The sequence below is a fragment of the Agrilus planipennis genome, unplaced genomic scaffold (genome assembly GCF_000699045.2).
Source record: "Agrilus planipennis isolate EAB-ADULT unplaced genomic scaffold, Apla_2.0 scaffold90, whole genome shotgun sequence".
NCBI lineage: Eukaryota > Metazoa > Arthropoda > Insecta > Coleoptera > Buprestidae > Agrilus > Agrilus planipennis.
In genome coordinates, this window is record NW_020438865.1 from 1,018,987 (window position 1) to 1,036,609 (window position 17,623).

Consider the following 17,623-nt stretch of genomic DNA (forward strand, 5'->3'; position numbering starts at 1 on the left):
AGACCTGTGTTATTTATTAATAGATTTTCTAAAAGTTTTTTTATTCCTAAATTATCCATTTAGAAAAGAAAATTATATAAGTAATTAACCAAATTAAATTTAGTGATCAACTTGATGTAAATAATTCTCTTCTTCTTTTAATTAATTTTAATTTCCTATAAGTATACACAAATAAAGTACTTTGCCATTAAGCTAAATTTAGTATTCCTTCTACCTGAAAGAGCAACTGTGTCGTGAAATAATCATTGGGTTCGATAAAATATTTTATATCTTTGATATAGCGTTTAATTTTGTTTTGTTTTTTCCTTTCCAGAAAACGCAAAGGTTGTCTGAATGTCCATCAGTTTGAAGGTCTTATGAAATACAAACCAAAGTGTCGCCTGAAGAAACTATGTAAATCTCCCCCGTTTTTTTTGTCACTTGTCGGCTTCGGACGATACTGAATCTGTTGTCCTTTGACTTTTGCGTTTGTCCGTTTATTCGTCTCATTAAATGTGTTGTTTTTTGTCTTGTTTCGGTACAAGTGTTTGTTGGTGTTGGGCATTAAAAATATTTATTTAAAAAAGCTGTTTTGTGTTCCAAATAACTTTTCTATTTAATTTATTTCGCCATTCTTCATTTGCAGACACCGATTTGGAAGTGACGCACTCTACAAGTGTTTTTCCCACTGTTCTTGGGCCCATTAACCCATGATATCAATTTTTTAATCTGAATGAAATTTAATAAAATAATTTCAACGTGGACGGCGCAAAAACAAAAAGACAGTGAAATAAATATAATTATTTTAATTAAATCTATATCCATTCAATATAGTGAAATGCTATTTATAAATAATACATGCAACAATCAACTTTTTTTCGGGAAACAATATGTATCTAACTGTTCTACACATTTTTTGCTGAAGTGAATGCGTAAGTCTACAGCTACTCTATTTTAATTACAGTTTACTTACAATTAATTATTTGTTTTAAATGGAAGACTTAGTTAAAGTATAGTGCAGTTAACACACTTAAATAACAATCTGTCTTTACATTCAAGACTGAAATTAAATTATACATTCTATAAGCAACACTGCATTATAAACAAGATAAAATTTATACATTTCTTTTTCGTTCAAATCCTTTACAATTTCGAATCAATCAGACATCTTTCTATCTCTTTTCGACAAAGTTTGCAATTTCGAAAATGTCGCGTCAATGCAGTTTTTGTTAAGGTCGTTATTTTCTAATTACCTAAACATCTTTCAATAAAGAAGTTTTAAAAAAAATAAAATATATGGTATATTAATAAAGCATCTATTTGGCCTAATCTCCATAAAATTTATATTGTTTCAACACCACGGCTTCATCAGTTAATTACTACAATCTTTACATTTGTTAATTTACAGTATTTCAAACAGGGATAATTTATGACTATATATTACGTATTAATTATCCTTGNTTAATATTTTTCTCTCCATGTATTAATATTTAAAATGAAATTTCGATATTTTTAAAAACGTGGTTTCTCGTGGTAAACATAAAAAATTGACATACGTAGATATATATTGATGCAGATATTTTCTAAAATACTTACCTATTCCAGACAGCAATAAACTAGTTAATAAAATAATTTAACATTTCTTCACCATCTTTAGCAATTCAACGACAACAAGAATTACGTCTAAATACTTAATTGTTAAAGAGGGTGTTGAGAACGAAACCTCAGATAATAATTACATCTAATAATAATAATGTGATAATAAATATTCTTTTTGGCTCAATATGGGGACTATATATACATACATATGATGCGAAATGTTTTACTCAATTTGAAAAACATACAAGGCTAATGAAAATGAATATTTTATGAATGAAATGCGCTTGTACATAATATTAAACAATATAGTACACAAAGAACAGGTTTAATTGCTGTTTATTTAAATTTTAGTTGTTAAACCTGCTCTTTAGTTATACATGCTAAATGTAAAGTGCTCTGTGTCGCTGATTTGTACCCCCAACAACGTTATTTTTTTGGGGGGGGTTTACAATGTAAATAAATAATAGATGCTTATACGTAAACATCACTTTAGGATAAAAATATGAAAAAGTTATATCAAAAGAGCAGAAAGTTAATAAAAAATTAGTGATATGTTTAAAGTTAAAAATTTAGTAGTAGTTCTTTACTATATTTGATATCTAATATTGTCATATTATGCAAGTTGCAGTTACCAATTTTTATCCTAGCAGCAGCTCCATCCTAGTATTATTTACACATGGAATTAAACGCGTTATTAATGAAAATAATAGATATTTAATAAATCAACAGTTATTGTCCTAATAAAAGTCAAGTTACTTATTAAATATTCAGATTATTTTCGCATCTATATAATACATACACGATTGTACTTTAAAGCAATTAAGTACCTAAAAAACAAATTATTGTTCAAACTGTTTTCGCTATCGTCCCTTTCTTTTTTATTTACACGTTACATTTAAACTTACAGTTACGTATAAATTATATAAAAAATTACCTAGCTCTGAAGGAATCATTGAAGTTTCACATTCTCAAATATTATTAAAATTCAATATACAATCGTTAGATATGTAGAATAATATTCAAACTCCCTTATACAAAATGACGATATAGGTAAGTACATATAAGTAGACACCTTTAGTTAATTAGATTATTAAGACAAAAGAGCGTGATCAAGCACAGAATTCATTGAAACTTTTTTTCAGGCTGGTCTTATTCGCACATTTAATTAGGACATTTACATTTTTAAAAGTCTATTCTAATATAGATCACGATAGACTTGCGATTAAACAGTGGATTAACCCTATTATAATCGCTGCAAAACTTACTCCTATTTCCGTTGCTTCTCCACAAAGTTTTATTTCAATTTCCTGAAATTTAAAGAGAGACAGTCGTAATTGTTACATAAATCAGACAAACTTTAGTTCCGGTCCTGTATATGCCCCACTTTAAATACGTGTGCAAATAGATAAGTTTACGGTGGGAGCTTCCAAATGAGCTGTATCTCAATGGTAGGAGATGAAATAGAGAGGAAATATATGAAGCCAAAGAACATAGTCATCATAGAGATATTTTAGTGCTACAGACAACTCCTAATTGATTATCAAACAAAACTCAATAGGGAGGATATAGTCACGATGACATTCATTCGATGGTGTTATCTTTTCCTACCGTAATCTTCTCATCTAAACCATGTCAGCCACAAAAGGAAGTTGGTAACCTATAAAAACTTTTCATATTGAGAAACTCACACCTCAACTTTTTTAACATTTACCCCCTCATATTTTCCCTCTTCGTCATCTCCAATATTTAAAAAATAACTCATTCAAAAGCTCTCATCATCAAGGTAGGAATATATGGAACGATCATATACTGGCTTGAGCCAAACTTACTATGATTACTTACTTCGGGATGATAATTGATACACTTTGGAGGACGTCTCCTGTACAACCCGTCTTTAGGTTTATGAAGACATTCCTTACTTTCATACAATATTTCTTGGGGTTGTATACTCAACTGTTTGCTTCCGCATGGGCAAAGAGTGTCAACCACCAGCAAAATCAGATTGCTGTGTGGTATTTTCTGGACACTGAACGGCCTTTCAGAACCAAAAGATAATTTACATTACATTATGAAAACCTTTTAATTACATACTTATATATTATACCTTTCACAACCGGAACTGTGGCAGTTGGTTAATTTCCCCTTTAACGGATTACTCATGCCACTGGTGTTTAATCTAGCAGGTTGGAGATTGTAAAGATCCACTTTGCGATCGCATCTTTTGACGCCAAACTGACTCATGTCGATTCCTTCCAAAGGATCGGTTTCAGTGGGAGGAATAGCAAAAGAAGGGTTCGAAGGGAAATAGCTAGGGGCGGTAGCGGAATCCGGTTCGTTTAGAAACTCTTCACCCGCGTAATTGCCATCTAAATCGTACTCTTGTTCTGGATAATCTACAATCGGAATTTATACTTATTGATTGTTTCAATAATGCACTGTAGAAAAACTGACCCGAAAACGAGAATGCCGCTCCGTACAAGTTGTCCAAAAATGGCATAAGTAAAGTAACAGCTTTAAAAACCCAGTTAACAAGTTGAACCATTGGGAAAAAGGGCTAAAATATATTATTAATATTATTATAAAAGTGTGGCGATTAAATAATAGTTGAGGACGATTTTTGGTGTTACCGAAATTTTGTTACTGTGACCGCTAAAGTTTATACGGCTACTGGGGCATGCTCCTTGATAATCGTAAACCTGTATCTTCTTGTAAATTCGATCTTGGACCAACGAGTCCATAATCGTTCCGTCTATTTGTCCAAAGAATCTCCCAGTGTGTTCAGGATTTTCTGATATTATAATGAATCCGTTGTTATCCAAAATATAACAGTCAAGCGCTTCACTTTTGCAAGTTTTTGTACAAGCAAGCGGTCCAGAGCACTGTAAACGGAGCAAATAAATGAATCTCCTTTAAAAAGCATGACCAGAATTCGTCTCAAACACTATTTATAATTTCCAGACTTTTAATTAGTATTAGACTTAAATATTCCCTCCATTGTTAAAATTTTTTTTTTGAACTTAAGAAACTGTAACTTTTGAAGAAGTTAAAATAATAAAAGACGTGGATATTAAAAATAATGCTTAATTTTCGTTCTTTTTTTGATTGGACTACATACTTTCGTAGTTATGTTGACCAAAAAGTGGTCGGCCAGTTCGGAATGTAGGAATTGCATGCCAACTACAGCCACAGGTGCCCTGTGCCCTTTGTGTTCGACAAAAATGGCGTGGGTTGCCGTTACCAATGTTTGACTGTTTGCCCCAACGTTATGGGGTACGGAAAATACAAAACTATCGGCCTCGATGGCATGCTGATCGACCGCACGTTTATACCAAATTTCGTCAGTGGCATGGACATTTTGTTCACTAAAATGCCTTTAAAGACAAATTCGCAATAATAATCGATCAATGCTTTGGATTATTTATTTTATTTGTAGGAAGGTACTCACGTTGCGCTGTTATTAGTATAATCTTTCCACCTTAGAAGTCCACTCCTTGTAGCAATGAAGGAAAGCTGCAGTCCGAACATTTTTACATGTCCTTGGCTATAAACCAATTCAACATCGAATAAATTTTCGTATGACACGCTTTATTTATTTAAATTAATTTATCACAATCATTAAGAACTATTAGGTGTGTACACGGAGAGAAAAATCATGTAAAAAGTACCATGCTGTCTCATAATCTGGGTGCCTTGACTGACAATCGAAAAATTACCATGCTACTAGCACGGTAAAAATTCCTGTGCTTTCTAGTAAATTTTAAAAATTATTGGATTAATATTTTTCTCTCCATGTATTAATATTTAAAATGAAATTTCGATATTTTTAAAAACGTGGTTTCTCGTGGTAAACATAAAAAATTGACATACGTAGATATATATTGATGCAGATATTTTCTAAAATACTTACCTATTCCAGACAGCAATAAACTAGTTAATAAAATAATTTAACATTTCTTCACCATCTTTAGCAATTCAACGACAACAAGAATTACGTCTAAATACTTAATTGTTAAAGAGGGTGTTGAGAACGAAACCTCAGATAATAATTACATCTAATAATAATAATGTGATAATAAATATTCTTTTTGGCTCAATATGGGGACTATATATACATACATATGATGCGAAATGTTTTACTCAATTTGAAAAACATACAAGGCTAATGAAAATGAATATTTTATGAATGAAATGCGCTTGTACATAATATTAAACAATATAGTACACAAAGAACAGGTTTAATTGCTGTTTATTTAAATTTTAGTTGTTAAACCTGCTCTTTAGTTATACATGCTAAATGTAAAGTGCTCTGTGTCGCTGATTTGTACCCCCAACAACGTTATTTTTTTGGGGGGGGTTTACAATGTAAATAAATAGATAATTGCATGTTTTAGAAAAAATTACTTTACCTTAGTAAAAGTACCCAAAGTGTAGCAAAAGGGCTAACGGTGCAAAAATAAAATTAATAGTAAACATCATTTAATGTGCAGTTATTGAAATAAAACTGTGATATACACTAAGTAATTATCATGCAATTGAACTTAATTCTCCGATACCTACTCGTTATACTTTGGATCTGCCGAACTCCTTTCGATTTCTTCGGTTACCATCGCATCCAAAACCAAAGACTGGAGCAATGTTTTGTCACCTAACGAATTTTAAATTTGTTTTTGACACGTTAATTCTTTTTAATCTATTTATATGCATAATTGTGTAGTAATGATGTCTTACAAAAATAAGCATCTTTTTCTTGCTTGCTAGAATGATGGTTGTGGTATCTGGGACGCAGGGACATCCATTTCCATCCTGGTCTTCTGGTTCTGGACAGGAAATGTAAAACCCTTTCTTCAGCTGTTTTAAACTTTTCCCCCGTATACCCACTCGTATATTCACAATACACCCTACACCGAAATATAGATAAGTATCAAGTAATTCACTCATTTTACGTGTTTTACGAAAAATTGAAAACCTAAATTATACAACATACCAATCGGGGTGTACCCTCCAGTTATCTCCTTTGAAATATTCGGTAACTAATGAAAATAATTTATTAAAAGAATGCATTTTATTCTGTAGTCAAAGGCCGAAATATATGCGCTCTGCGAAATGATTAGTCTATTCAACGCCATTAGGAAAACCACGAAATTTATTCGAAAATGAAATTTCAAATCAAGACAACCGAAACTGATCTTCTACTCCTATTGAATAAGGCTAGTTAGGTTTACCCTTATTTGAAATTCAATCTCGGAAACACTGATGAGCAAGCACAAGATCCAGGCAAGACCATTATAGTCTTGATTTTGGTTTAACACATTTACTCTTAGTCTTAGTCATGCTTTTGATCTTGTTCTTATAAGGTAAGCTCTTATTTTTGCACGATTTATTATAATAATTCAGAAAAATTAAATTGCATCTTAAATCTCTTTTTTATGTTTCTTTTAGAGCATTATCCAAACTGTTCTTATTTACTTTGTACGGGCCAGAATTTTAGGGGAATCTTGCTTTTGGTTTTGGTTTTGTGTATTTAGTTTTGGTCTGTAACTTGGTCTTATTAAATCTGTATCACCAAGACAAGACAAAACTGTTTTTGCTCATCATTATTTAGAATTTATTTCGGGAATTGCCTAAAGCTGTTGTTCAAACCACGGAGTGCCTACATTTCGATCTTTTGTGTGGATATTCGTTTTATACCATTCTTTTGGCTGTGCTTTATCTCTTGCTCTGCTATTAACTCGTACATTCCGTATCCTTCGGGAATAGCGATTCCCAAAGAGAAAGGGGTGCCTTCTATAGGATTGTAAAAGTATTTTTGTCTACGTGTTGTCACTCGTCTCTGAAACAAGATATAAATCAATTTTATTATGCACTTATCTAGGTGAAAGTCGTTTACCATTTCGTCGTAGTGAACTTTAACATTTAGCTCAGTTTCACCCTCTTTCTGGTCAATCATATCTTGTCTCAACTGTTCGTGGAAATTGGAAATATATTAAAATTTTGATTAGATACTTAATTAGAAAAGAAAGAAAATTACATCTAGTAAAGCAGAGTGGTTTTCCCTAGGACCATTTTCGCCATCAATTAGTTCTACTTCGTTCAAATCAACCGAAAGATAACTTGGTTTTAACGTTTCATCGAAGTTTTCGTTGTTGTAACTCTGAAAAATAAACAATAATTAATCAAAACGGCGAGCTTATAATTAATGATAATTTTACCAATGGCCTCAGGTCGGGGTGGTACAGTATATGGCCGTTATTGTTTACTACAAATGAGTAGCCATTAACTCCTAACTGTAAATAAATCAATCAATCAATTCTTAGTGAAAGTTAATACAAGTTGATTAAAATTACCTTAAAGGAAGGCACTAATTTTTTTATCTGATCGACAGATACATCGGTACCAACAACACCCAGTAAATTTGCTACGCGTACCTAATGTAAATGAAAATTAATTTTTGGCGTTTACCTAATACGTATTATAACAGCCCTGATTACACTTACCTCCTTCTCGTTAAACTACAAGTACGAAAGAAAGTATTAATTAAATTTTTATATAAACACATAACTAAAGGACAAAGTTCTTAATCGGCAATTTATCAAAACCACCAGGCAATTATGTGTTATTACATGTATTATTGGTATAACTGGAGCAAGAAAAAGTTAGAAGCGTTTAAAATGCGATGTTATAGGAGGTAAAGGAAATAGAAGGAAAACGTAGGAAGTAAAAATGGAAAAAGAGAAGCACGGTGGTTAGAAATCTTTAGAGACATGAAGGGATAATTAGAGACCTATTCGAAACAAAGACTAGAAGAACACTTCCATTTATTCCTTCATCAAGAGTCAATCTTCGCATTTCTCAAAAACTATCGCAACCTACATATCTAAATATTTACGAATAGTAATATAATCTAGGTCTTCTTCCGTTTCTCATAACTCTTGTTAAGTATGTTGGGATGTTCTAGTTTTAAGGAAATGCGAAAAGCTCAGGCTATCAGAGAGTGGAATTGTGTGTCCAACCAGTCATGGGATTGGTGACCCTACGATGATGAATATGAGTTAGGAAGTAAATAAGAAAAAAAGAGAAGCACGGTGGTAAAACACCTTTTGAGACATAAAGGGATAGTTAAAGGCCTAGTAGAAGCAGAGACCAGAAGCAAAGGGAGGCAGAGAAATGCCTAGATTAGAATCATCTTCATGATCAACATCATCATAAGATCATCAACCTGAAGACTTCTTCCTTCTTCTTGAGCCAATCTTCGCATTTCTCAAAAACTAAGGTGACCTACATTTCTAAATATTTACGAACAGTAATATAATCTAGGTCTTCTTCCATCTCTCTTAACTCTTGTTAAGTATGTGTCAGAGATATATTAGAGGCAGAAACGGGAGTTAGGAGGGGGTAGATGTGAGTTGATTTAGTTTTAGGGAAATGCGAAGATAAGCTCAGTATATCAGAGAGTGTAATTGCGTGTCCAATCAGTCATAAGACTGATGACCCCATGATGGTTACGCGGTAGGAAATATGGGTCTTACTCTACCTTCCTTAACCCCTGCTTCTGCTTCTTATAAAACGTCCCTAACTAGTTCTTCGTGGCTGAGAAAGTCTTACCAATCTATTTCGCTATTTCCTACTGAACGTCTTGTGTTCTCCGAATACCCTTTCTAACACTTCCTAATTTCTAATAGTATTTATACGTGATATTTTTAAAATCCTCTTACAACACCGCATTTCAGAAGCTTCTAACTTTTATTTTTCCGCAGCGCTCACCGCCCACGTTTTAGAGATTCACAAATAGTTAGGGTTGTAAGATGTTGAAGTTTTCGGAAAATGCGAAGAATTCGTAATTAGTTTCAATAAATTACCGACGTAATCTATGTATACAAGCAAAATGATTAATATCAAGTAGATTGAGAATAATACCCCACGATCTACAGATATTTATTGTTACTTGATAAAGTAATTTATTACCGAATGATTTCGTCGATCAAAAACTGGTATGGAGACCGTAGTCATTAGCTGTTCCTTTTTGTCAATGGAGAGACTGTCCCTCTATAAAGAAATAGATAAGAGTGTAACCGCCGTTATTAAAAAACAGTATTTTACCTTTCCCCCAAGATACGCCGATGACCATTGAATGGGATGGTCATTCTGATACATGACCATTGGTCTTGCCATGACTTCTATATAATGAAGCACCTTGTGCTTTATTTGGTCGTACCTATTGATTCTTGTGTAATAGCCTGTAATAATTAATGTGAAAGGATAATATGCAACCATAAGCAAGGGACATACCCTTATTTTCACATGCCATCCAATGCATTTCAGAAGAAGTACCAGAACTGCCTACCAAATAAGTAAATACGCGAACAGGTCTGTGCGGCCAATTGTAAATTTTGAATATTTCTTTATAACTCGAGGGTGGAGCGCTACTTATAAGCATGATGGCTTGATTACATTGACATCCTTGACCAGTACGATTATACTACAAAAATATTTAGGTACCAATGTAAACATTTCCTTACAATTAGGAGAAATACAGATGGAATTATTAAATCTACTCAAATACCTTGTGAAGGATTTCGAATCCTGCAACTAGGGCCGAAGTAAAATTAGATCCACTTTCCAAACTCAAACTTCCTAAGGAATCCTTTAGATTTTGCACGTTTTCATTATTTGCCTGAAAAAGTTGTCTCTTTGGTATGAAAACCCTTTTAGAATATATAAGTCGAAGTACCTGTACGAGTAGATTTCTAAAGCAAGGCATTATTTCCTCTACTGTATCGGAAAATTTGAGTACATTAACAAAATCGTTGTTTGATAACGTATCTAGAATTGCCTCAGTAGTACTTTTGGCCAGAGAAAGATCGCTTGAAGTCATTGATGGGGATACATCGAGCAAAATAACTATATCTTTGGGCGAAGTGGCCGCATTTACGTACCATGACGAAGATCTAAAGTCATACACAGACTTTGCATTTTGTAATCTTTGCCAGGAAGAATAGGCGTCTCCCGGAGGCCATGATATGGCTACGGAAAGAATACATAGCGTCATATTTGATACTTTATACTGATATTTGGGTCAGCACCTGGATATCTTCTAAGGAATCCTACTGAACTCCCGAAAAATTGCCAGGACAGTGATGGGTCGCTCTCGTAATTATTGACAAACAGAGGATCCAAATGTTCAGACCATTGTATGGCTTGCATCACGTCAAGGTCTAAAAATATCCCATACAGTTATGAAGAGTTTGTTTGTTAATTAAATTGAGGACTCACTGCTGATATCAATATGGGTCGGTATCAAAACTGAACTTAAACTAGTATTTACAGGTAAATGATCGAAATGTGTATTTGGCGTCAAAATAAGCCCTCTACTATTTTCAACAGGCTGCCCATCAGGCCCAAATATATTTATTTTTCTTGCATCATAAAATTTAATTGGTTGACCACTATCAGCTTGAGGAGTTAAAGCTGCCTGTTCTGCAGAATCCATAATCCGCTAAAATAATCACATTTGCAATGTCTTACTAGTCAAAAAAAAGAACTAAACAATATTTATTTATTTAAGTACCATAACTGCACTCATTTTAATGTCCATCATGTTTTTTACTTCCCCTGCAAACTCCCTAATTCTAATTAATCCATCTTTCCTAACGACGTCAATTTTTTCCTGATGATACCTCTAAAAGAAAGGAAAAAGCGAATGTGGAATTTCGAGTATTTAGGATACGAATATTTACCTTTTGAAGTTCAGTCATTCGGGTTATTTGTTTCCCATAAGACCATAGGTTGAAACCGAATCTAATTGCCCAGTTCTTTACTCTGAAAAGGTTGAAATTTTTTTTGTAGGACAACCTCAAAGCGTTCTTTTATACAAACGAAATATCGTTTGGAATTTTACGTATTAATTTTTTCCGTTTGAAATTAAATGTTTTGAATGTACGTATAATCCGGAGTCGTTTTAGTTAAAAAGGACAAAATAAAAAAAAGGGGGAAAATTCTAAAACTTCAAAGACAGATACGGGGTGTGTTTCAAATTGTATTTTCGGCTCGCTTTCTGCTAATTTATTTACTGAGAAACAATTTTGTAAACATAAGAAGCGCTATAAATCTTTTTTTAACACTTTGAATTGGTTCTAAGTCTTTCTTAGGTGGAGAAAACGAAATGGATCAATATTCTCTCCCTACCTTCACTTAAATGTTCCCTTTCAACATTGTGAGTTTTTTGAATTGACTCGCAATGTCTTCAGACAGTTAATTTTTCATGTTTATATTTATAATTGAAACATATGTTAAGAACGTCGACGACTTTTAATATATTATACAAATGTACAATACTTTAACTTTTGCATTTCCATTCATAATTAAACGATAAAAAAATATAGTTCAATTTTAATTGGAAATTAATATCTATTATCAATAAGTTATTGTGCCCTTTAATGCAAATTTACAATAACAGTAACATATAGACATGTACGTATTACAATTATTTAATTTTAAGTTTCGTCGTATTGTAAAATATTTTTTTAAATTGAAAAAAATACTTAGTTACACTCTTTGATATTGTTTTTATTACTTAATAAAATTTTAATTGAGTATGATGTTAAATTAAACCAAATTGTGTAATATAATTATGTAAAAATACAAAATTTGGTGAATGCGCCGGGTAAATTAAATAAAATTTTCGAAAACATTAATCTATTTTGTATAAAATTCATAGTAGGATGTATTATGTAACGTATCAGGAACTGTAGAATTATCTATATCAAAATGGATCAATTTCTTTCTGTTACAGTTTTTCTTTTTAATGTTTTAACGTGACGGTACTTGAATGCATATGTATGTGAGTTGTGAACGTAACTCATAGAAACCTAATCAATATTACGACTTCAGGCTTACACTGAAATAAAAGAAAGAAACATTTTCTTGGGCCTTGCACAAATTGTTTAGTTGTTGTACATATATAAATACATAGGGGTGTATATGCAAGTCATAATTAGAATTTATCATTTTAAAACTTGAGAAAGATCGACGACTTTGACGTAAAAAAGATGTAAGAAGCGGTTGTACAAGTAAATAGGGTGGTTTTGTTTAATTTTCAATTCTGAATTTCGGCAATCGATAGTGACACTGTTTTTTTCCTACAAAACAGCAGGCGGGGTGCAAATCTTACTCTTGATGAGGTATGTCCTCCTCTTGTTCGGTGGAAATGGGCAAAGTTTGCAACAGGAGTAGAAACAGAAGAAAATGCAGCCTGGAGCTGGCGGTTTTCCTTCTTGTATCAGTTCGCACCATTTTCACGACTTGTCTAGTAACATGCAGCACAATATCTAAACGCTACACCAGCACCGCGATAGCCCTCGATTGCGCTCGGACGATGGGGCGAATTCTGTACATACTACACGGACGTTGTAATCGGCAATTAAACTTTACCAATCACTTATCAAACGACATGTGCTTACTGTCCAGGATGTGTTTAATAATGAATTAAAATTAGCTTTTGACACAAGTTACGGTGAATCGACATAACGGTAGTACACACCCTGAGTCGGCCTAATCTATTTGAGAGCAGTAGGGAATTACTTTGCGCCGGCGCCAGCTTTTCTCTCAAGTGTTCTTCCAATTTAATTTTCATCCCCTATTTGTATACTCCCTGTCTAGTATTCGGTTGGCTCATTGTTTACGCTGCAGAATTTGCATTACAACTCGACCGTCTACTCGGTCACTGATTTACGATAAATTCAAGAACAGATCCTTTATACCTTTACCGATTTAATCCATTTTCCTTCCTTTCCTTCATAACTCGGAAAACTCAAATACCTTTTCCACAACCATTTCCGCCAAAAATAATATCGAACCTACTTTGTACAGAAAAAACTACATAATCCAATGTCCCAGCTCAGCGTATGGTCGAATAGTAATAATATCAGTGTTTATTATCACTAAAACTCTGGACCACAACATCCCCGAAACGTGAGATCATGATACCTACAAGAAATAGAACTCTACAAATTTCTTTACAATTGATGAAATTGTAGATGAAACGTAAATATATGGGGCCAGAATGCCCAATTTCAATGTGTCATCTAATATTACGAAATTCACAATTACAAAAGGTTTAGAGTCAAGTATCTTAATTATACCATAACACAACGTCACTAAAAGTAAAAATTGTTACAATTGTTTAAAATTAATAAAATTGTAGAGGAAATGCAGCCGTGTGACCGCAATGTTCAATCATATCGTCAGCTCTAGATTTGACCACAATATCCAAACCTAGTGTGCGTCCAAATACAACAGAATTCAAAAGGTTCAGTCCAAATATCTGAGAAATGTGTCAACACAACGTTACAAGAAATATGACTTATCATAAACATCTTTACAATTAATGAAATTGTTGCATTTGATACAATGTGACCACAATATTCAATCTGAATACGATAAAATTCGTAACTACCAAAGAATTAGACCAAAAGGTCTAAAAACTATGAGACCGCAACCCAGGGATATAGCTACGGGTGGACCACGCGCCCATGCTTTAAAAGCTCTGGATTAGGTGATTAAAACCTGCAAACATTTAATTTCACATGAGCCAAAACGGTTTGCTTAATGCAAAATATTGCGAAGGTTTTATTTAATGATTGAAATATTTCTTTGATTTTGTCCACATGCGGAGCTTTTGATGAACATATTTCCTACACTTAAGTTCGGAAAATCTGAGTGAATATGATAAGGAATATAAAATATCAAATAAATACTCTTGATTCGTTTATTTATTGCAAATGTGTCAACTGTTTAATTGCAGTTACAGCTACGGTTTGAGAATCCTTAATGAAGCACGTATTGTCAAAAGCAAATAATAATAATTATTCACCACAGCGCCGTCAACCAATTATGCTATTAGTCTATATAACTTAGTTAATTTAAATGACATCGCAATGCGTGCATTTGATACAAATTGGTAGTAGTATTGGTGACAGTTTAAGCAATGAAAAAGGGACATTAATACTAATATGTATGTATGTTTACCTTTTTAACCCCCGACACAAAAGAGGGGTGTTATTAGTTTAACGTATGTATCTGTGCATTTATCTGTGATACTGTAACTCTTAAACGAATGAATCGATTTTAATTTAATTTTTTTTTGTTTGATAGGTGATTTGATCGAAAGTGTTTTTGTTGGTTTTGTTTTTTAAATTTTTAATATAATCAGTATTTTACTTGTGCCATGTTAGGAATTGTATTGTAAATTGAAGTGTTTGCTGCTTTCTTGATAACGACTTCTTCGTACTTATTTCTGCAATATTGATAAGTCATTAAATTTCCAATTTGACCCAAATCGATTTTAACCCTTCCCGATCTTATTCAATTTGTAATTGAGATGGAGTATCGGCCTCAAAAGACTAGAACAAAAGGTCAAAAATAGCATCAAATCTTTAGTTATGTCCATATTAAGTGAAATATTATAAATTGAACAAATTTTGTCTGTAAGCATAATTAGAAAAAAAAAAAAATTGCGGCACATAGTATAGTTGATGAAGTCAACTATTATAAGTAGTATGTGTACCCAGGTTGTTACCGTGTCCCCTCTTCCTCAGGAGTCCGCGACTCTGCTAACAACATTTTTACTTTTTACTTAGTGAGAAGTAAAGACAGTAAAAGGTTGCAATGCACAAAGAAAGTTAAAAGTGTAAAGGTACAGTGATGACCCTAACTTGTTGAACGTGGTTTTTGTTATCTGAAATAAAGTGATGTTTTTTATCAAAGAACGCTGTTATCCTTTTTCGATTTTTTCCCGGTAATCTATTTTGAAATGTTCATTGAAGAAGACAGCTGATTTAATCACAAGAGTACGATACGTTTTTTATAACAGCCAATGCAATAAGGAATAATTAAATGGTCAGGTACGTAGTTCCTCTTTGGCTATCTAACTAATAATTAGCGGTAAAAAGAACAACTTCTAATCGTTTCGATGCACTTCAAAGAGTTTTTTAAGTAATACACGCGCCGTTGACCCATTTGAAGAAACTTCTTCACTTCTGGGTATTAGATAATAACAAATTAAATCATTCTTCATTCCATTAAAATAATCATCAATCTATTCATTTTTTTGATTCACAAATCACATTCAATTTTAAACGAATTAAAGTAGATTTAACCTAGTTGCACATAAAAACATACAGTAAAATATTTACTTGAAAATTAATATTTGAATGCTAAATAAATGTTGACTGGAGAGTATTGAAATAATATATCAAAAATAAGTACATATGCAAACAAAAAAGGCACTAATTGTCCTTGATTTAATCTAGTACGGTGCTGTGTAAGGTCTTTTTAGACTGTCCCAAATTTTCTGTTGAACTCGCACAGGAAAAATGATGATGGTTCATAATTTGTTTTGAAATCAGTTCTCTCGATTGTCCTGGGTTTGGTAGTTTTTGAGAAATTCAGAATATATCTACATATTACCGAAGTCCTTGTCTTCTTCTTTTTCATATTTTATGTTGAGCANATCAACGAATTGTAATCCTAAATTCATCAGTTTTTATTATTAATATGATTTCTCTAAAAGGGTAAGAGTTGTCCATAGGCAAAATTTTTGTAAAAACTCTCTGTAGATATTGTTAAAGATTGTTATTTCCATGTGTTTTCTCCATAAGCAACTTAAAGTAGAAATTTGGAAAGTGAAAAGTAGGGCTTTATTATTATCAATGAATGTGATAACTCTAATTAATTACTGTAAAAATTAAAATATTTTACTCATACGTCTTGTTTGTACTACAAATATCCAAAGTAAAAGAAAATGCCATCTCTTCATTATCTGCAAAGATTTTCTCTGCGAAAAATATAAAATAATTCATGTAATGTGAATTAGAAAGTTCATTCTTGTAGGTATTTCGGAACTTTCAGTGGCTAGCTTCAGTATTTTTTTCGACCCTCTAGATACATATATCAGTAGGGAAATAAGGCTACTCAATTTTAATTGGTTGTTCATAAGTTTATTGTAATTGTAGAATGCTCTGTTAACTTCTAGATGTTCTAACAGCGTTAATTTATTGCATCTTCTGCTATTACTATGCAAAATTTTGATATTGTTTGGATATATATTGTTTTTTAACATTAACGCGTTCTGTTAGTCTAGTTTGGATAGCTCTACCCGTTTGGCCATCAGTGTATCTACGAGGTGTTAACTAATACCACAGAGTTTATCTTTTAAAGCAACACTAACGTTTCGCATTTTGATGTGAAGTCCTTATCAGTCTAGATTTTCCAATAGCACTTTTTTGCTGATGGAAAAATGGTAGTTTGTGTAATTATTACAAAAATATCCTCTGTAATCTATTAGGTACATATATACCATAAAAGCTTTAGAAAACGCCTGTGCATATAATTTGGCGAAACTACCCACTTGTGCTTACTTTCTACATTTATTCACCGGGTTTCACAAAAGATGCACCACCTGAAGTACGAATTTATTTAGTTCTTATTTTCAAAATCTTTGTAACTTTTTAACGGAGCATTCAATATACTTGTGCCCGTAAATATTTTTTTATACATACTATCGTTTCTAATAGCATTGAACGCCTACTGCGAGTAATAAAAAAGTGCATGTAAACCCAGTTTTCTTGTTTAGGTAATTGTTATGAACAATAACCGTTACTAATAAAAGCCTTGAGTGAACAACTGGCTGTAATTTGAACGTACATTAAAAGTTAAGGTTTTACAAAAAAAAAAAAACAAAACAAGTGAATCGTTGTGTTGTCTTTTCCCATCGTACACGTTGTCGTTTGAATTGGAACAAGCCGAGATGCTGTAATATATGATAAAAGAAAGTCTCGGTTTCCACTTTATTCCCTATTAGTAAGGCATTCGACATACATATACTTAATTAATGAAAGAAAGTAACTGCGATCTTTCGATGTACACCGTTCTTTCCATATAAGTACAGGTGCATATGTACGTACTTGAATGAATAGGTACGAGTGCCTACCGCATGATACGAACACGAAAAACTCTTTTTCAAGACCGTCCTTGATAAAAAATGTTATAC

General features: G+C 32.6%; 3 protein-coding genes across 7 annotated transcripts in view; 2 read left to right on the forward strand and 1 right to left on the reverse strand.

Moving 5' to 3' along the window:
• The window catches only part of LOC108737326 (protein tyrosine phosphatase type IVA 3-like), a 3,065-nt gene extending 2,347 nt beyond the window's left edge, over positions 1-718 (forward strand). For both annotated transcript variants that reach the window (XM_018470117.2, XM_018470119.2), the window contains exons 4-5: positions 314-393; positions 626-718. In XM_018470117.2, coding sequence (XP_018325619.1) covers positions 314-393; positions 626-693 — 148 coding nt within the window. In that variant the 3' untranslated portion in view covers positions 694-718. The remainder of the gene's footprint in view (positions 1-313; positions 394-625) is intronic.
• A 1,323-nt stretch (positions 719-2,041) lies between these two features.
• Positions 2,042-13,279, reverse strand: LOC108737325 (voltage-dependent calcium channel subunit alpha-2/delta-3). Of its 2 annotated transcripts, XM_018470114.1 has the most exons (27): positions 12,746-13,274; positions 11,313-11,394; positions 11,144-11,254; positions 10,849-11,071; positions 10,659-10,790; positions 10,307-10,599; positions 10,139-10,249; positions 9,865-10,054; positions 9,676-9,812; positions 9,541-9,621; positions 8,073-8,087; positions 7,923-8,003; positions 7,788-7,862; positions 7,607-7,729; positions 7,466-7,537; positions 7,267-7,408; positions 6,563-6,608; positions 6,307-6,476; positions 6,136-6,223; positions 5,985-6,017; positions 5,024-5,119; positions 4,694-4,949; positions 4,206-4,457; positions 4,030-4,132; positions 3,683-3,971; positions 3,421-3,613; positions 2,042-2,885 (listed from the first exon to the last, which is right to left on the reverse strand). In XM_018470114.1, exons 1-27 carry the CDS (start codon positions 12,865-12,867, stop codon positions 2,784-2,786), a joined length of 3,618 nt encoding a protein of 1,205 aa, XP_018325616.1. In that variant the 5' UTR covers positions 12,868-13,274; the 3' UTR covers positions 2,042-2,783. The 2 variants fall into 2 exon arrangements, with proteins under 2 accessions (XP_018325616.1, XP_018325617.1); XM_018470115.1 differs by lacking the exon at positions 8,073-8,087 and having other exon boundaries at positions 12,746-13,279.
• Positions 13,280-14,502: 1,223 nt separating this feature from the next.
• LOC108737278 (putative uncharacterized protein DDB_G0293878) overlaps positions 14,503-17,623 on the forward strand; it is a 26,051-nt gene continuing 22,930 nt past the window's right edge. For 2 of the 3 annotated variants that reach the window (XM_025975362.1, XM_025975365.1), the window contains exon 1: positions 15,177-15,476. The gene's annotated coding sequence lies outside the window, so the exon portion shown is untranslated. Of the gene's footprint in view, positions 14,588-15,176; positions 15,477-17,623 lie in introns of those variants that run through there. The other variant, XM_025975369.1, reaches the window with a different exon arrangement.

What these genes read in the sequence shown, in the direction of transcription:
- LOC108737325 (XM_018470114.1), bottom strand. Translation starts at nt 12,867, where the DNA reads ATGGTGCGAACTGATACAAGAAGGAAAACCGCCAGCTCCAGGCTGCAT. An exon ending in CGGCGTATCTTGGGGGAAAG is followed by an intron (nt 9,622 to 9,675) that starts GTAAAATACTGT and finishes ATTTCTTTATAG; the next exon opens with AGGGACAGTCTCTCCATTGA. An exon ending in CACAGTTCCGGTTGTGAAAG is followed by an intron (nt 3,614 to 3,682) that starts GTATAATATATA and finishes TGGTTCTGAAAG; the next exon opens with GCCGTTCAGTGTCCAGAAAA.